Here is a 20,642-nt window from a genome sequence, read left to right on the forward strand (position 1 = left end):
GCTCAAATCTCATATAAATAGTGTCTGATTTGTACATTGCCTACATACAGTTTCCAGTATATGTTAAATCATCCCCAGGTTACTTATAATACCTTAATGGTAAACTGTTATACTGTGTTGTTTAGGGGCTAATGACAAGAAAAGAAAGTCTGTACCTGTTTTATTCAGATGTAGCCGTCGTAGGCCTCACTACATACTACACATCCATAATGATGAGATTTTTTTCAACCCAGTCAGTTGAATCTAGGGATGTAAAATGCACAGACATGGGAGGCCTAACATATCAAGTACTGATTTGCTTTGACTTCTTTTATTTTTCCTTTGTATCTGTGGTTTTCATTTTTATTTCTCATTCTTATTTTCACATATTGGTGTTGTATTCCATTTTTTCTTATTTAATATTTCAACGATCTGTTATTGCTTTTTTTATAAAATACTTATTTATATTTTTCTGCCTTTTGCTTTCCAATTATTTGCTTTGGCATTTTTAGTTCTTTTAATTCCTTCTTTCTGCTTTCAGTAGGTTTGACTTTTTAATTCTAATTTCTTGATTGTTAAAAAATAATTTGTTTATTTTTCTTTCTTGATAATGAAAAGGTATGAGGTTCTGAGTTTTCTTATGTGTATGGCTTTGATCACTATCATCAAGCTTTGTTAACTACCATTCTCAACTTCCTTTTGTTAATTTTTATGGTAACAGGGATTGAGCCCAGGGGTGCTTAACTACTAAGTCACATCCCTAGTCCCTCTTTAATTTTTTTTTTTTTTTTAATTTTGAGATATGGTCTTGCTAAGTTGCTTAGAGGCTTGCTTAGTTGCTCAGGCTGGCTTTGAACTTGTGATCCTTCTTCCTCAGCCTCCCAAGCCACTGGGATTACAGGTGTGTGCCACCATATCTGGCCTTTTGTTAATATTTTGACATTTTGGTTTCAATCAAAATAATAATGTGAGAGTTGTTTAGGAGTTGGAGCTTTGCATTTACTTTTATCTACTGGTTGTATATGGCAAAAAATGTTATGTAACTTTTACATTTTAGAATTTATTAAAGTCTTCATATGGCTTGATATATTGTTTATTCTTACAATGGTTTCATGGAGGCCTAGAAAGAAACTAGTTCTTTATTTTGTACAGGAGAGTCTAGTAGGTTATTAATTTAAACTTGTTGACTATGTCCTTTATGTCTTCAGTATTTTTATTTTTCTGCCTACTTGATCTGACAAAACAAGGACTGAAGAAAACCATTTTAAACTTGTCCTTATAAAATAGAAACAATGCTTTCTCATAAACAGATAAACAAAAATTCCAAATGCTAATCACGGTACCTCTTCCCTTCTCTTTTCTATTCCCAGTTCCATGCCCTAAAGACAAATGCTATTACCAGTTTCTGGTTTTAGTTTGTGTTGTGGAATAGAGAGACTGTAGTATATAATCATATGTTATGGGTAAAACATATCATATGCAAGTTGTTAAATATGTACATGTCCTCAGAACTTTTAATTTAAAAAAACAAAACAAAACCTAAAGTGTTAGAGCTCTAGTCTCACCTTCGCATTCTCTTTACTTTGCTTCCTTCCTCCCTTCTGAAGGTAATGTGAATCATTCTGTAATTTTTTTTTTAATATATGTATTTTTTAGTTGTTGATGGACCGTTATTTTATCCATTTATTTTTATGAGGTGCTGAGAATTGAGCCCAGTGCTGCACACATGTCAGGCAAGTGCTCCATCTCTGAGCTATAACCTCAGCCCCCATCCCATTCTGTGATTTTTGTACTTTTAAAAATGTATATATATATATATATATATATATATATACATGTGAGATATATATATATATATATATATATATATATATATATATATATATCTCACATGTATGGACACATATACATTATCAAGTTGCTCTCACTTTGTTTTTTTACTCAGGATCATTCTTTTTATATATTCCTGTAGAGCACAAGCCTAGCAAGTGTGAAGCCCTGGGTTCAATCCCCAGCACTGGAAACAAAAAAAAAAACAAAAAAACAACAAAGCATAACATATATACATCTCATAGCGCCGAGCACCTCTCAGGCTTAATCTACATTTACCCATTCCCCCCATGCCTACTCCGAACCATGAGTGTTGGAAATATTTATTTATTGCTCTGCCTTCTGGATAACTGCAAATTCTTACCAGTCATTGTACAAGCAAAAATGATAAGTTAATGACAACATACTTGAAAGCTGGGACTCATAGCACACACAAAATATTCATAGAAGTAATTATATATATGACATGGAGGTAGATATATTTTTAGACAGTTTGTTTATTTCTGGACTGTTGATTTTGTAATTGTTTATTTGGGTAAACATAATGAAGATTCCATTTTGGATAGCACTAAATACACCAGTATAGTTTTCCCCCTGAGTTTTGCATCCTGAATAACCAAAGTCAGTTTCACCATCTGCAAATGCACTGAAATGTACTGAATAATAAACTTCTCCTTCAATATAAAAAATTGATATATTCATTCATTTTAACTGTTAAATAAATTCATACTGCCTAAAAAAGCATATTTTATCCATTTACTTATAGAAGAACAGGTTATTTCTTCTTTTTTAGAAGGGGCTACTTTATACACATGTAGTTGTATATATAGACAGGACAATTTTTCTGGATGGAGAGTCAGAAGTAGAATTTTTTTATAGTAGGATATGGGAATCCTCAACTTTTCTAGCTACTGTATTTTAACATCTGGGCCTATGGGGGACATTTAAGGTCCAAACTTACATGTGCTTTCCAAAGTGATTTTTCATTCACTTTTCAACATATGATTTATTGGGTATGTAGTATATGTCAGGATCTATTCTAAGAACTGGGGGTATAACAATAAATAAGAGACTTATTTCCTGTTCTTCTGAGGATTACATCTAGATTGGGAAGATGAACAATAAAAATAAATGTAAACACCAAGTAGCAATACTGTTTTGAAAAATTAAAGCATAAAGGGTGGTTTTATGGTTTGGATCTTAAATGTACCCCATGGGCCCATGTGCTAAAGCCTTGGTTTCCAGCCTGTGGTGCTGGTGGAAGGCAGTGAAACCTTTTAGAGATAGGATTTCGTGGAAGGAAGTTAGATCACCAGGGTGTGCTTTTGAGGAGGATATTGGGATCCCAACCCCTTCCTCCCTTTTCCACTTCCCTGCTGTCATGAGGTGAGCAGCCTCCACAGACACACTCCTGCCATGTGGTACTATATGTCAGCACAGGCCAGAAGCAAAAGGAGGAGGCAACTCAAACCTCTGAAAGCCCAAGCCCAAATAAACCATTTCCTCCCTTTAAGTTGATTACCTCAGGTATTTGTTTCAGCAATGGAAAGTTAATTCAGGTAGAGAGAGAGAAAGAGAGAGCTGTTGGGTTGGAGGGGGTAAAGATAGAAGCACTGCTATTTTAAGTAGGGTGATCAGGGGAGATTTGTTTAACAAAGTGAGCTTTAAGCAAAAGCTTGAATGAAGGAGGCCCAGGTGGATACTTGGGGGATGCTTATTCTAGCCAGGAGGAAAAGCAGCTGCAAACAGTAGGTGTGGTAGGACTAGGTGTGGTGGGAGTTAGCCCAGCTGTTAGAGGAACACCAGCAAGCTGACAGGAGTAGCCTGGAGGTGGAACACATAGGCCAATGTAAACTATTGTAAGATTTTGGCTTTTTGTCTGAGTGAAATGGGAAGCCATTTAGAGGATTGTAAGCAAAGTGACATGATCTGATTAAGGTTCTAAAAGGGTTTCCCTGGCTATTCTGCTGAGAGTAGACACTAGTAAAGAGAAGGACAGAAGCCAGAAGACTAATTATTAAAGGCTGTCATCTTAATCCAGGTGATAGATGACTTGGCTGGGACTTAAGTGACAGCTGTGGAGGTGAAGGATTATGGATCTAATTTGATGTTAGAGATGACAGCTGTCTGATGAAGAAGAGAGGTCAAGGCTGCCTCAAAATTTTAGATTTTCAGCAACCAGATGAACAAATTGCCATTCAATGTGGGAAGAGTAGATTAGGACATTTTAAGTTTTAGATCCCTACTGCATATTTTGATGGGGATAATATTCATTTCAGATGTTGCACAGAATTCAGAATTTGGTGCTTGAACAACTATAAGTGCCATATGCTGATTTTATAAATTTATATTTCCTACTTGGAGTGTGTAGAGCTTCTGTTTGTATAAACACTTCAACATTCGATCTTATGACTTATTTTTGCCAGTCTAACGGGTTCAAAATGATCTTATTATCATTTTAATTTGTATTATCCTAATTCCAGTGATACTGAACATCTTTCATTACATCTAGTGGTCCTGTGTATTTTCTCTTTTGTATTTAGCTTTTCTATTTTATTCATGTGGTTTACAGGACCTCTTAAGAAAGTCTGGATATAAATCTTGATAGATTATATCATTTGTACATAATCTATCAAGATTTATGTCCAGATTTGTATCTTCTGAGAGTCTGTGCCTTGTCTTTTTAATTTGATTTCTAATTATTTCATCACTCAACCATTACTTAAGACAGCTTGAACAGTTTAAGAACATTTTCCCAAAATCCCCTATAGCCAATGAATAAATTAGAGAAATTAACATTTTCCTACCTTTACTTCACTCCCACCACTCAATTTATGTTCCTACTTTTATCTTAGTACTTTTCTACTTTTCATTGTGTTTTTCTCTCAAGATTTTATATCATTCATATTCTGTGGCATCACAATAATAATTACAGTTGTTTTAATTTCACTATCAGTCCTTCAGAATCATCTTTTAGTAGATCATACCATCATTTGGAGAACAGTGATGTATTTCCTGAACCTTTACATATTTGAAAATGTCTCTCAGCTACTTTTAAATATGAATGACCACAAGGTTTTGATTTTTTAAGCCACATTTTTTTTTTCCTTCCAAACTTTTCGTATCAATTAATGTTGAGAAGAATTCTGAGGTCAGTACTGTTTTTCTTTCGGGTCAGGGGTTGGCAAACTTCTTTTGTAAAGGGCCAGATAGAAAATACAGGCCATGTGGTTTTCAGTAGCAAGTACTCAACTCTGCTACTGTGGTACTAATGCAGCAGTAAACAACACATAAAAGAGCGAGTGTGGCTGGCTCCCCATACAACTTTATTTACAAAAACAAATGGCAGACCAGATTTGGTCTGTGTGCCATAGTTTGCCAACCCCTGTTTTAGGTGACTGATTTGCTTGTAGGAATCCTTTTCTTACACTTCATTTAATAATTTCCCTCAAATACTATTTTTTTTTTGTAGGGGGAGGGCAGTCTGAAGATTGAACTCAGAGTCACTTGACCACTGAGCCACATCCCCAGCCCTATTTTGTATTTTATTTAGAGACAGGGCCTCATTGAGTTGCTCAGCACCTCGGTTTTCTGAGTCTGGCTTTGAGCTTGCAATCCTCCTGTCTCAGCCTCCTGAGCCACTGGGATTACAGGAATGCACTCCTGTGTCTGGCCCTTTTAGTAATTCTTGAATCATGAATTATTAAATAATCCACTTAACCTTGAAATTGCAAGAAAGTCTTCACGTTCAATTAGGACAAAGGCTAAGCTCCTGTACCAAAGAGACTTTAAAAATACTATCGTACTTATGTAAAAATCTGGCTATGTAGAAAGTTACATCCTTTTCAAGGAACAATCAGAAGTGGACAGGTCAGGTCTGTTGTGATAGTTCTATTTTCTTTGACAGAGAGCTTTCATTTCCGGTCAAAAGCAGATGTTCCAGTTCTCGCTATTGGTAGTAGGATTCCCAGATGAAATATGGGATATCCAGTTCAATTTGAATGTTAGGTAAACAACAAATAAATTCAGTATGTCTAAATTATTGCACAAGACTTACACTAAAAATTTATTTGTTGAAAGACATACACTTACAGATTTGTTATTTATCTAAAATTTAAGTCTAAGTGGGCCTCTTTATTTTTATTTGTTAAACCTGGCAACCTTATCACCAGCCACTGTGAAGTGGGGGAAAGGTCTGTGGAAGCACAGATATAATCCTTCTAAGGGAAGAACTCTAGAGTGACCCACAATCATTCCTGCCCACATTTCATTGCCTAGAACTTAGTCAAAAGGCCACACCTAATTAGAAGGAAGGCTGAGAATAAAGCCTAGCTTGTTAACCAAGTGCCCAATAAAATGTTATTATTGTGAAAGGACAGAACAGATATTGTGGGACATATAGCAATTGCCATATTTTGATTTTTTTTTTTTGAGTTTTACTAGTTCTAAACTCTTCGTCAGAGACCTAGGTTTCTCTAAATCAGATTTTCACCCATACCAGTTGTCTAATACCTGTCTAATCTACCCATCTTTTCATCTCCTGTCTAATCTCCTTTACCTTTATATTTGGTGTGGTTTTTTAAAAACTTGTCATCCATTCCCCTGTTTTCTGCTACCTATTTCTTATCATTTCTTATTTCTAATCCATTTATTATTACTGCAGTGGTATGCTTTTTCCCTCTTAATATCTTCTCTTAGTACTTCCTCCTCCTCTTCCTCCTCTTCCTCCTCCTCCTCCTCTTCTTATTTTGTACTGGGGATTGAACCCAGGGGTGCTTGACCACTGAGTCACACCCCCAGCCCTTTTTGTTTTTTATTTTGAGACAGGGTCTTACTAAGTTGCTTAGGGCCTCACTGAGGAACTAGTGATCCTCTTACCTCAGCCTCCTGAGCCACTGGGATTAAAGGTATGGACCATTCTCTTAGCTCTTCTAATTCCCATTATAGTCCCTTGGGATTTCACTTTTGATGTATTTTATTTCTCAGGGTGTGAAACATTTGTGTTCTATTTTTTTTTTCTGTTTACTGTTTACTACGGTTAATCTTCCTCCATAATACATTCTTTCTTGCCTTTTAGAATAATATGCTACTTTACTTCATCTTTCTTCCCTACAATTTAAAATGTTTCCATGAGCCCTTTATTTCCTCTACATTCATATTTTTGAAAATCAGGATTTGCTAACTAGATTTTCTATTTAAAAAAATTATTTATTTATTTTTTAGTTGTAGATGGACACAATGCCTCCATTTTATTTATTTATTCTTATGTGGTGCTGAGGATTGACCCCAGGGCCTTACACATGCCAAGTGAGCACTCTACCGCTGATCCACAACCCCAGCCCTAGATTGTCTATTTATACATAAAACAGAGTTTTTTTTAGATGAATTATCTTTCAGTGTCTCAGGCCTCCTGTTGGCTGTTGGATTCAACCAATGAGGAGCTATATAGGGCAACTGGAAGAAGACAAGAGATGAATTCATAAAATGTGGTATAAGATTGGGCTCTGTGCAGTTTGCATGTTTATTTTTTTATGTTGCAATTAAAAAAAAATTAAAATATAATTGAAAAAATCTTTTAGGGGAAAAATTTTGCAAGCCTGCATGTATCCTTCCTAAGCCCAGATGTGAATTGCCACATATTATCATGCAATCTTTTCCTATCTGAAGGAAGAACCTTTGGTGAGTTGACTTTTGGATTAGTTGAGGAATGCAGGCAATTATAAGAATAGAGGAACACAATGTACCATGCTAGAGAATATTGAAAGATTCCCAGAGTATCATTGCCTCAAGGAATGGAGAAGTCTTGAGATGTCTTTCCTACTTCTGTCCCATGAAGATGAAAGGAAAGGCTAGGCCTTGACTTTTTCTTTTTCAAAATTATGCTGAGAAAAATCTGGTTACTCTAGATTAGGTCTATAACACTAAAAATCAAATGCTACCACAGTTTCCTAATTAGAATGGTTAGAATTTAGCATTCTTGTCCAAGATGATAAAAACATATTTGTAATATGGGTTTCTACCAAGATTACACAGAATTTTCACAGGATGTTCCTGCTCCTATTTAGGTGGGTGGGTGGAAACATTTAAAGAACTGGCCTCATGTTTTTAAGAAAAATTAAAGTAATGATAAATGAAAATCATGATTCTTTGGGTAAAATAAAAAGTTACACTTTTTTTTCAGTCTTGGTTTTTTCCTTAAAATATAGAAATCAACTCTTAATAATGCTGTTTTCTATGACCATCTTACCACTAAATTTTATGTATGGGGATTTGGGTGACCATTATTGAAACCAGAAGAAAATACTGAATACAGTATTAATTTCAACTATAGGTTGAAATTTTGTAATTACTACCCAAATGCAAGTGATATTAAATGACAGTGTTGTGACCAAAAAACAGCTCAGTCACCAGAGGTGAAGATAGGTCAAAAGATACAAGATGACATTTCTGTCCAAAGTACCACAAATAATAAAATACCACTGCTAAGAATATTTAAAAAAATACTACTGCTAATAATTACAACAGTGACACAATTATCATTTGTTTTGTGAATAATTTTGTAGTGATTTCTATGGTAAAAGTTGGGGTAGATATTATGGTTATCTGAAATCAAGTCAAAGCCTCAGAAATCTTCCCTTGAGATTTATAATCTTAATAGAAAAGGAGATAATATTCTATTAAGTAATGGTACAAGATTGGGTATGACCAGGTAACTAATTAATGCCAACAAACAAAAATAAATATTAGTACTCTAGTCCAGAGGTGGAAAAGATCATAATAAGCTGAAGGCAAAGAAATTATTCAAAAATACTTACTGTGTGTCACATTTTGCTAGGCACTATATGTACTGAATTAAATAGTGTCATTATATTTATTGAGAACTTATTAATTCAGAAATTTATAAAAAATAGTAATTATGTGAACAGAATAAGTTTATTTAGCAAATGCAGAATATTAAACTAGTAGAGGCGATACGGGAAGAACCTTAGAATTTGTTTATTGTAAAGAATTACTATCATCTCTTAAATTTTTTTTAATTAAAAAAAATTAAGATAGGATCTCACTATTTGCCCTGGCTGGCCTGAAACTTGCAATTCTCTTGCTTCAACCTCTCTGGGAGCTGGAATTATGGGTGTGCACCACCACCAATCCTGCCTGGCTGCTCCTACCTCTTGGTTATAATTATTAAATGCCTTGTAAATAAGGTGGGATTTCTGTGGCTACTCAGTTCCATGTGAAAGTGTTTTTCAAAGAAATTTGAGTAGATAATATGTCTTCTTGGATATGAATCAGAAATAAAGTCCATAGTGTTTTCCTAAAACCCAAAAAATGCTTGCTCCTCTGAGGGTCAGTGATCTTAAATACTTCAGACACATAGTTTTGCAAATGCTTCATCCTGAATTATGAATTTCACTTGTGGAATTCACTGGCAAACACTTGTGCTTCTCAGAATTGCCAGCTTCTATATTCAGAGTAGAAATCATCCATAGATTATAATGGAATGAACTCAGACCAGAGGCTGGGACACTGTGGTTCTATTTCTGGCTTTGACATTTTTTCTTGATAGTGGTTCACCAAAATAATATTATTATATCATTAACAAAGTCCAAATACGTTTTGAGGCTATAGTTTCCACCTTTAAAAAATCTTGCCTGTGTTGCAAGAATTACAGTGTACGAGTTGGTCTTGTAGTTATTAATATAGGGTCAGTAATTTCTAAGACTAATTCAAGGGATATACTAAGAAGTTAGATGGTAGGAAATCACAAATTAGCCAAATGTTGAGGAAAATATCAGCCAATTAAGGTAAACAAAGGCAGAATTACCGTTAGTCCTTGCTTATCTATGATATTTGGGATAAAGAAAAATGTCAAGATATTGACCATGAAACCCAAAGTTGGTTGTATCCTTTCAGTTACAGTGACCCTCCAACTTTGTTTCACCAAATCTCTCCTTGGAGCTGTTAACACGTAGCCACAGGATTTAAGTTTGGCTCCTTTTCCTTTCCCTTGCCCTCCCTCTGGTGGAGGTGTTAATGAGTGAAATGCCCAAGATGGGCAGCTGAGTAGAATTCCAAAGGTTTGCATTTTCCACCAACTACACCATCAGCCTTTGGAATGGAGAATTATTGGTTGTTGATTGCCACTTCCAGATGATCTGAGGGTGCCACATCACGTGGGTCTACTCAGAATGAATCTAAAAGAGAGTTCATATATTTATTAAGATAATATTATTGCTTATGCCTTCAGAAAAGAACAGACCTAATTTTTAAATGGGTTAATATGTTCCTAAAAAATATCAATAAAATGTTATAAAGTGTAGGGTTCCTATTGGGAACATGGGACAAACGCTTGCTTCATAATAATTTAATAATTGACATTTAATGATGGCTTAGTTCTTTTATAACCAGAATAATATTGTTACATTTTTAAAGCTCTTTTGCATCTATTATCTCATTGGTGATCTCAGCCCAGCAAGATGTAGAATGTGCTATCACACTCAGAGGCCCCAGTAGAGGACCAGGACCCAGTCTCCCAAATCTTAGTTCTGTGCTTTTGTGCTTCTCCATCCAAATAGCCTAATATACATAAAATTAATATATTACAATGGTTCTTAAAAACATTTCTAAATTTTGCAACATCTTAAGCATCTATCCCAGGGATTCGATTAAATTGGTATTTAATAGACTATGAAAATTAGTAATTACTTAGTTGAGTGTTAGCTAAAATTAAGTTGCTATTGTTATTAAAAACCATGTCTGGGGCAGTATATTGTTTTGGATAAAAGAATGGATTCTAGAGCCAGACTTGAATCTTGGCTGTGCCCCACTCATTAAGTTATATGAAAAGCTTAGTGGAATACCTAGCAGGAGGCAGTATTATCTACATGGCAATCACTGTTATTATTCCACAGTTCTAGTACTTACACAGGTAAGTAATAATTTGCCATAAGTTACATGGTAAATGATGCAGCTGGGTTATAATCTTGATTTTTATATTTTACTGCCTCTTATAGAAACGTTGCCTCTTTCTGTTATTTTCCTATAATTCCTAAAATGTGTTTTATTTCCTTTTCAAACATCTCCTTTCCTGGCCAATATTTTATTTTCTAGTACCATATTGAAAATCTTTTTCAAAGTCAACATTTAAAACAATTTCTATTACAAAAACTTTAGTTCAAATCTCCTCAGTTGTTAGGCTCTCATTTTATGCACACATGCACATTTGCATTTGTAAAGGAGCTGTTTTGTGCTTTAATCTATTTTTCCTTTCTGGACATATTCTCTATGCCTGCTAGTGTAAACTACTTGAATCCTACATTTCTATTCACTTTTTGTTAATTTACCCAACAGTATCCAGCACTAGATGTGCTATGGATCAGTGAGCTGTTTAGTAAATTACCACCTGACCAGCAGGCCCTCCCTATACTTTTATTCCTTTTTTTTTTTTTTAATTCTTGGTTATTGGCTGACTAGTATGCTCAGCGGCTCTCTGGAACACGCAAATTTCAAGGCCATAAAAATGATTTAGTCAATTTAGAGCTAAAAAACAAAAACAAAAACAAGAGCTCGTCAATTTTTAATTTTAATTTTTTTTTTGAGTGTGAGGATTTAGTTGTTAATTGGTGCTTTCCACTCTAAGTAAGACCAAAAAACGGAGACCTAGGTATTCCTACCCCAGAGAGTGTTTTTTGTCCCCCTGCCTATCAAGAAACAGAACCAGAGGCAGTGGTTGAGGAGCAGGGGAGGAGAGGTGTCTGAGTCTTTAGAAGATAAGTGTATAAGAAAGAAGGAAAAGATAGAGACACTTCTTGGTTTTGTTCTTCTTTCTCCCTGAGGATGGTGGTGGCAGCTGATCAGACACAATAGCTAGCAGTCCCCCGCTGAAGTGAGGATAGAAATGACCCTCAACAGCACCAGCAGGAGGACTGGGGAAGGGAGGAGGGCTGTATTTAGGAGGGGGAGAGGAAGAGGGTGACAAGGTGAAAAACGCCGCCTCCACGTCAAGCTACTACTCCACTTCGGGGAGGCAAGGACCCAAGCCGGTGAGCCACCTCCCGGGACCCCTAGGCGAGATCGGAAGGGGAGACTGAGGCGGGGCTGGGGGGGGAGCAGGGGGCGGCGGCTTTACTCTTGGGGGCGGGGCAAAGGGTGGAGGGAGACCTGAGTCAGCAGCCTCTGATTGGTTCCTGGTCTCTTGTCGCGTCTCCCGATTGGACAATTTGCAGCGGGAGATGTTGTGAGGCGCGGCGGGGTGGAGCAAACCGCCCGGGGTCTAAGACCAGGCCCTGGAGTCGAGTGGGGAGGGACCGCTCGCGGCTGTGCGCTGGGTGTGGAGCCGCAGTGACCTGTAGTGTAGAGAAACACAGCCACCTTTCCTCAGTTCTGCTAGTCGCTCCGAAGCAGCTCAGCGGCTCTGCAGATTTTTTTTTTTTAAAGGAAAGAATTGAATGAACAACGCTCCGCTGCTACCTGCTCCCTTTTTTCCCACCACGGGAAAATATTTTGCTGTCTGATGTGAGAGGACACTCCCTTATCTGGAAGTCCCACATCTCCCAGCTTCGTGCTCCTCCCGCTTCAAAAAAGGGGCCAATAATTCACCAAGACATGTCCTTCGCAGTCTGGGACCTTTGATCCCTCGGTTCCTTAGATCTCGCTATGACTGTCTCCCACTAAGCAACCCGGACACCAGCCACCAAATCTCTTTCCCAGGATAAAGCCCCGCTCCTGGACGCTCGGTTCAGCGCTCGGGAGGTCGGAGAGGGCGGGAGGTTTTGTGAACCTGGTTTTGGGGTGCTGCTGGGCGTGAGGGTTTGTGGGTCCCCAGCCGCGTTGGAAGGGGGTTGGCGAGCACCCCTCCCGCCCCGAGTTAATCCTCCTCCTGCGTCGGTTCCCTGGGACCGTATTATTCGAGACAGAAAATATTCAGTCCCAGAGCCTCCCCTGGGGAGGGGAGGGGAAGGAGGTGGAGTGGGAGGAGGTGGATCCAGGGAGGAAGAAGCGAGAAATCCGCCCCCGGGAAACAGCTCCGCGCGGCTGCGGAGCCAGGCGTTTCTGTCACTTGGAGATCGCGGGCGCCGAAGCAGGGCCCCGGCCGGGCCCGGCGAGGCGAGGGGAGAGTCCGGCGGCCGCCGCCCCGCCCCACGCCCTCCCGCGGCGGCCGAGAGCCCGGGGCCGGCCGGGGCAGGTCGCGGCGGTGCTTGGGAGCGGCCGGCCGGGGGCGGCGGCCTCGGAGCGCAGCGGCGGGCAGCGCCGGCTGGTCCTCCCGTTGGGTTCAGCTGGCGCCGGCGTGCGGAACGCGCTCTCCGGCGGTCGGCAGCGCGGTGCGGGATCCACTCGCCCCGCTTCCTCCGGTGCGTGTTTTCTTTTCCGTTTTAGCCGGGAGGGCAGAGCGCTGTGGAGAACCTGGTTCGCAGCGGGTTCCCTCCCTTCCCGCCACCTCAAACCAGTGCCGGAGCTGGCGCGGGGCCGCAGGGAGTCTGCGGCGGGCGTCCGGAGGGGGCGGAGGGGCCGCGCCCGCGTGTGCGGAGCCTCGGAGGGCCGACAGGAGGAGGGAAGGGCACAAAGGCCGGTGGCGGGCGCCGGGGTCCGGCCGGACGGCCGTGGAGGAGGGGCGCCTCGGGCCGCTCATGAATATTAACCGAGCCTGCGGCCTAGCGCCTCCCGGCCGGGCCCGTCGCCCGGCCCGCGTCCCCGCTCCTGCTGGCAGCCGCGCGGGGCAGCTGGGCCCGAGCGGGCGGGAAGGTGAGCCCCCGGGTTTGAGTCTTTCCCCCACGCCTCCCCGCACCTTTTTCGAAGTACACATTTGGGCCACTCTTCTCTGGAGCTCGAGCTCCCCGACCCGCCTCAGGAAGGGGCGGAGGAAATAGTGGTAGGTGGGTGGTGGTTTTCTTTTTCCTTTTTTTTTTCCCCTTCCCTAGGTGGTTACAGGGGAAGGGATAGTGTCGGGTCGTAGTTGGGGGAACAGCCACGAGATAAAAGTTGCCTGGGCTGAGGCTTCGTCTGTGTAGCTCCAGAATAATGCCCTGGAGCGGGAGCGGCGCCGCGTCCCGCTCGCGGCCGCACGCCTCCTTGCCCTGCCCGGTCGTCCCCACCCAGCCTCGCCGCGGGCCAAGGAAAACAGCCGCCTCCTCGGGGACGCCGGCTCGGGCGGAGGGGCAGGGTGCGGGCAGCCAGAGTCACCCGGCGGCCGGGGCAGCCCGCCTGGAGACTCCGCCAAGCCTACGCCGGCCTTGGCCCTGGCCCCGGTCGGCTTTTTGTTTGTTTTTTGGGGAGGTGAAAGGGAGCGAGAAGGTTGTAGGAAAGTATCCCGTTTTCTCCGTGGGGAGAAACTTCCCTGAAGTGTGCGTATCCGGGTGATGCAGAACCTACCTACTGCCTCTGTTCTGCCCAGGAAATTCATTAATAAAATGCACTTGAACAGGGAATTTTTTTTTTTCTTGAAGGCTGCACAGCAGCCAGCTGTGTTTGATAAAACCCTCGGGAAATTCTGAGGTTTCTCGTTCTTCTGTGTCCCTCTTGAATTTATAAGCTTTTCCTTTATTTTTTCCCCCCAAAACTTAATGCATGCAAAGATGAGTTCTTTTTTCACTTGTATGGTTCGTCTTCTTGGACCGAATAATCCGAGTGCCGGTTACGCGAACTTGATGTCGACATGTGGCAAGGCTAAAGATCGGTGTCTGCAGAAAGTTCATGCCCTTTTAACTTCTCCCTGTTGTAGGAAGGACCTCTTCAGGAGCAGACGCTGGAGCGACTCACTGGGCTTCCTTTTGGCCCCCGGAGTTAGCATTGCTTAGAAGGGACCGCTTTCTGCAGTTGGCCTGGACATCGACTGTTAAGGAGATCTGTCTCCTTTGTTTTTTTTTTTTAAGTCTCAAGAAATGGAAGAAGACGGTGGAGTCAGTTGAAGCCAGCATTGGAAGCCTCCTGAAAAACCTTCATTCCCTGGCACGTTGTTTCACTAGCCCTGCATCTTCTCTCCCAGCCTGGTGTGAAATTCTTGCCCTTTTGACGTGTGGTGGCATTCCCCACCCAACCCCCAATGTGGACTCCAAAGGATTTGCCCTTTCTTTGCAATTTGAAATGAAATGATGGCCACACGTCGGACTGGTCTGCCTGAAGGAGATGGTGACAAGCTCAAAGCCTGCCGGGTCCCAGCCTGTGAGGTAAGCCAAGGAGGCCATGCCATTGGTGGCTATTCTACAAGTAGGGAGTTCAGCTGTTACTGGGACTTTGAGCTGGTTGGTGAGAGTGACCTAGTTGACCAGGAGCAAGGTGAATCCTTGCCCACTCTTTCTTCTCGGGGCTTCCAGTGATTCTTTTGCAAATATTGTCCTTGTCTTTGACTTGTCACCATCTTGGTCACCCCTTCAGAATGTGGAGCCCTCCCATTCTGGTGACTGTGAATACTGTAAGCCTGAGAAAAGTACGTCTCAGTCCCCTTTTTCCTTCAGCTCCCAACCTCCAGTATTTTTCATGTTGAGCTGGTTGGGTTTGGTTATGTGTGCATTTGGTGTGTATGTGTGTGCAGGGTTTGCCCTCCCTGGTGGAGAGGGTAGGTGGTGCCACTTGGAACCACTGGAGAAGGTCCTGGTTGCTGTTGATGCAGATCTCTGCTTTGGGTAGGAAAAAAAATTTTTTTCCCATGGACATTTTAGGCCCAGCCTTGGAAAACACCTTGTAGTGTTGTAATTCCAACTCCCTGAAAAATCTCCTGCCTTGACTGTTATTTTATTTATGCCCCTCCTTTCACTGCTCAGAAGGTCTGTGAGCTGCCCTGGGGTGTCAGGTGTCTTGCATTACTGTTTGAACTAGCATCTTGAGAAGGGCCCAGAAGATTTTACTCCAGGTTTCCTGAATTTTTTTTGAGCACTCATAGAAAAATCCATTGATTTATGGCATCTATATACCCTGTCACTTTCTCATATTTTTTCTTTTTTTTCTCCTTGTATTTAAAAATTGGAGTATTTGGAATTTCTTGCCATAATGAGTAGATTGTGTTTAGTTAGTTGTGTATGGTTTCTGTAATTTGCTTGTTAAATGCACTGAATATTGTTCTCCTAGAACTTTCTTTTTGAGACATCTATACTTTTATTGAAATCCTGAGGATATTTATTTGGGTCTCCTAAGTGTTAAATTTTAACTTCGTAGCCCTTGACACAAGTCTAGTTCTAAGTGTGTGAGTCTGGGCATTGTACTGAAAATGAATTGGAAGTAAAATTTTGGTCCATAAAACATACCTTGTGCTGTTTATTTCATATTGGATTAGAAAGTTTGTGCAGAAAACAGGGAGGTACAGTGTGCAGATACTGCACAATTTATTAGGCAGAACTGTAGGTTTACATTTACAACCAGCATTTACTTCTTGACATCTGTAAATACCTGGTTGCAGGTAAAAGCATGATTAGGTGTAACACCACAGTCTTCAGATCATGGTAAACCATAATAACTCCTTTTGGAAGGCCTGCCTACAACCTGGTGATTGCTTAATGTGTATTGTAGTTACATAATAATATGTACTGAAGTCCTAAAGCCCTATTTGTCATTGTTTTGTGAATACTTTAATTAGCATGCTATTTGCATTATATTTGCAAGAACTAATGTTTATTTGATTTTTTTGGTGTGTGTGTCATTTAAGAGTGCCTCAAACCAAGAATTTAGACAGAGCAGTTAGTTGCACACTTGGCTTTTTTAAACAGTGACAGTTGTATATTTTTTTAAGAGCTGTGAAATTTGTTTTTATTTGGACCTTACTTCTGGCTTTGCTATATTGTTTCTAATATGGAAAAGAAGAAAGAGTATAAGCAGTACTTGAATTTGGTATTAAGCTAAATATTATTTGGCTTTTTAAAGACTAGGTAGATATTTTGCTGAGATTCTTTGTGGAAGCAGAAATAAATCCTCCAGAAACTTGTGTGGTTATTGTCTGTGTTTAATTGTGATGTGAATTTATTCCCAATTGATGCCTCTGATGCACGTTACATCTTGTGAATATTTTTTAGTAATAGAAAGGGAGTTGCTATTGGAATGCTTTGGATTGATATTTAAGTTTCTGAACACCGCACTTAATTTTATTAAAAAGATTTTGTTTTATAGGACTGTCATTCTTTAAAAAATTTCAAAAACCAATAGCTGCATTCCTATATGTGTTCGAATGAACTAAACCAGAGACGAGCATGTGTGTGTTAGTAGTAATGCTGTCAATCAGCCAAAAAACTCAAATTTGTGGGAGAGAAGAAATCAATGTGGCAAATTAATAGGTATCTGTTTCATGTCGTTTCTAATTAGCTAACTCCATCTTCTATGAAGTCTGTTTTGCTTTGTTGAAAACAATCTGAAATTTTTGTTCATCATAAGTATTTCAGTCTAATGGTGTTGCTATGTGAAATAATTTAGGCACTCCCCTGAGAATATATGGGAGAACCCCAAAACACATAACCAACCAGTAATCCCAGCGACTTGGGAGGCCAAAACAGGAGAATTGAAAGATCAAGGCCAGTTTCAGCATCTTAGCAGAACCCTGTCTCAAAATTTAAAAAGTAAAAATAGATGTGGCTCCGTGGTAGAGCACTCACCTAGCATGTGTGAGGCACTGAGTTTGATATTCAACACCGTATTAAAAAAATAAATAAAAAAATACATAAATAAAATAAAGTTTTTTTTTTGAATAGAAGAACTGTTGCATCTGTGGGTTCAATCCCTAGTACTTCCCCCACAAGGGGTGAGGAAACAGTTAACCATGGCCCTCTTCAAATAAAGAGTTGTGATAATTCAGTAGAATATGTTTTGGCATTATACAATAAGCATATCACAAATTGTATTCGAATAAATTTATATACTTTATATATCTAAAAGGTGTGTTTTCAAAATTGGTTTCATTTACTTTGTACCATGTGTTTATAGGTGTGTGTTTATTCTGGTCTGTGAAGTATTCTGACAGCAAGCCTTGAGTAACTGCTCATAAAATCACTTTATATAGACTCTTAGAATCCTCTGTGGTGTGACTGCGCCTTCCTGTATTATATAGTTTCATCCTTTAAGTTCAACTTGCTTTGTTTTTTTAAAACAAAGAAGTGAAAACTTTCACTGGGCTTTTTAGCCATTTTTTATACGATTTCACTTTCTATCTGTAGTTCATACTACTGTCCAGTAATGGAATTTTTTTTGAAGCATTTTTATTGTTATTTAAAAACTGTATTTACTATTGTTAATTAACTTTTTTTTTTTGTATTTTCTTCACCTAGGCTAAGGTTATTCTAGCACTGAAATGTATTGATAGCTCATGAAAACTATTTGTTGGTTATTTATAGAATAGTATAAACAATAACTAGGCCATTTTTCTGTGTATGAACTTATATGAACTCATGCTTTGGTTATCTTTCTGGCCTACTATCCATTTTGCTTTTGTTCTAGACTCCCTTTCTCCTTCCCAGACTCTCTCTCCCTTTCCATCTCTTTCTTACCCTTACTCCATCACTCTCCTATTCCCTCTTCCCCTTTATATATCTCTTTTTGTTCTTTCTGCTTTTTATAGTGTTCTTCTTCCACTGCTTGTCTGGTTTATATTGGATTTAACCAGAGCCAAATCTGTTCCATTTCTCCACTCTTCTCACTCCCTGGGTTTTATTTATTAATATATTTTTCATGTGGTATTAATCCCTATCTATGATTCCCAATCTATAATTTTATTTCAGATTTTATGGTTGACTTCAACCTAGGTAGCCAGTTTGCCTTTTTACTTAACAGTGTTTTGATAGTTAACAGGCATTGCAAACTCAACATATTCCACCCCTGCTACCTACCTTCCCCTTTTCTGTACTCCTTCTTTTAATGAGTAGTGCTACTGTCTACTTATTTGTCCAGATCAAAAACTAGGTTATTATCCTTGACTCCTCATAGCTAAAATCCTGTTGAGTATATTCCAAATCCCAGTGCCACTACCCAAGTTCAGGCATCAGTTGCACCTACCTGATGAACCATGAAAACAGGCTTCCTAAGGAGTTCAGTAACCCAGCTGTGCTCCTTTCCAGAGTTTGATCCCTACCATAATCAGTGATCCTCCTGAAATAGAAAGGCCAATACAGAGAGTAAGGAGAGGGAGAGTAACAGAAAAGTGAGCTACATTCTCCCCATATAAAATAATTTTCTTACTTCCTATTGCCTTTGAAATAAAGTTGAGACTCCTTACAAGTATTAAAGGACTTGGGCTGCCCTTCTCCTATCTCCCTTGTTACTTCTTTCTATACTTCCTGTACTGAACTCCTTTCAGGTCTGTAGAGACAGAACAGTATTTCTCTTAACTTTAGAAATCTGTAAATATATTCTTTCAACCTTTTTCCACTCTCTCCTCCCCCTCTTCCCGATTCTCCATGGCTGATCTTCACTCACTCTGATCTTTTCTTCCTCAGGAAAGCCTTTTCTGACTCTTCAAGCCTGGGATTAATAGTCTGTAGTGCATTATCCTAAAACAGGATGAACTGTGTAGCAGCATTTAGAAGTCTGTTTATCTCTAGCCCCCATGGATTGTGGTCCTCATTAGAGCAGAGATTATGTTTGTTTCCACAGTGTCTGACACATAAGTCTTCAGAATATATTTGTTGAATGAATAAATATGCACAAAAAGCTTTAAATTTCATTAAATGTTCACTTAAATTCTAGTACACTGTACTCTCTTGATTATTCTCCTTACTTATTGTCCCCTCCTGATCTTCATACACCTCAGGGCTCAATTTGATCTTCTTTACTTCTTCTATATTCAGTTTCATGGTTTTAAAATATCAAATATATATTGCTAGTTCATATATATGGAATATAACGCACACATGTATAATGTATATACACATACAAATACCTCTGTGTATGTGTGTTCACTGCTAACTTACCCCTCTGTCTCTTAAATTCAGATTCCTACATCCAACTGACCTGACCACTATGAATCTCCACTTGGATATTAAAAGGCATATCCAAAACCAAATTCCTGATTCTCTACATCCGTTCCCCATCTTCTTCCAATTGCTCCTATTAGTCTGCCTCATCTCAAGCAATAGCAATTTGACCCTTCCAGGACAGGCATCTTGGAGTGATTTTTTTTATGTCTTTCTTTTTTTCTCAGATATGGCATGCAAATCTGGTTGACTGGTCTCTCAGCTTCAGTCCTTGTGAGCCTGGAGTCTGTAACAGTAACAGTAATCACACAGTAATCGCCCCACAGTAATGAGAGTAGATCATTTATAAATCAGATCATGTCACTCCTTTTTTCAAATTCCTGTCAAAGGGTTTCTCATTTCTCTGGAGATTATTAAAGGCCAAAGTTTTTATGGTGATCTGTAAAGCCAAGTACAGCCTACCCTCCTACCTCCCTGACCTCACTTTCTGTTACTCTTCACCTCCTTACTCTGTACTGGCCTATCTTATCTTTACCATTCACATCAAGCTTGGTTAATTCCCCCAGAGCCTTCCCACTTGCTGAATCTTCTTGGAATAGTCTTCCAGGTTTCTACTTGGCTCACTTCCTTGTCTCTTAGGGTGGTTGCTTAGAGGTCACCTTCCCAGTGAATCTTTGCCAGCACTCTCTTTTGTGACTCCCCTGCTCCTCATGCCTGCCATGCCTTACCCTGCCCATCAGCCCTCCTTCCTTGCTTTATTTATCTCTATATCATATAATGTCCACTTGAAGCGCTTATATATCAGATTTGGCTTATTTATTTGATACAAGTAATGTATATAGAATGTAAATATTAAGAGTGCAGAGTTTGTCTATTTCATTCATTTTGTATTTTATGTGCTTAGAATAGTATCTAGTCCTTAATAAGTTCTCTGTAAGTACATTGTTTAAA

The 20,642-nt window shown here is 39.7% G+C and overlaps 1 protein-coding gene across 6 annotated transcripts in view; it reads left to right on the forward strand.

Annotated features, from left to right (window-relative positions):
* The first annotated feature begins 13,020 nt into the window (after positions 1-13,020).
* Arhgap21 (Rho GTPase activating protein 21) overlaps positions 13,021-20,642 on the forward strand; it is a 137,140-nt gene continuing 129,518 nt past the window's right edge. For 3 of the 6 annotated variants that reach the window (XM_078023303.1, XM_078023307.1, XM_078023311.1), the window contains exons 1-2: positions 13,021-13,160; positions 14,528-14,972. In XM_078023303.1, the coding sequence (XP_077879429.1) occupies positions 14,895-14,972 (78 nt within the window). In that variant the 5' untranslated portion in view covers positions 13,021-13,160; positions 14,528-14,894. Of the gene's footprint in view, positions 13,161-13,403; positions 13,552-13,575; positions 13,683-14,527; positions 14,973-20,642 lie in introns of those variants that run through there. The other 3 variants (XM_078023304.1, XM_078023305.1, XM_078023306.1) reach the window with 3 other exon arrangements.

The sequence above is a fragment of the Ictidomys tridecemlineatus genome, chromosome 10 (genome assembly GCF_052094955.1).
Source record: "Ictidomys tridecemlineatus isolate mIctTri1 chromosome 10, mIctTri1.hap1, whole genome shotgun sequence".
In the NCBI taxonomy this organism is placed as follows: Eukaryota; Metazoa; Chordata; class Mammalia; order Rodentia; family Sciuridae; genus Ictidomys; species Ictidomys tridecemlineatus.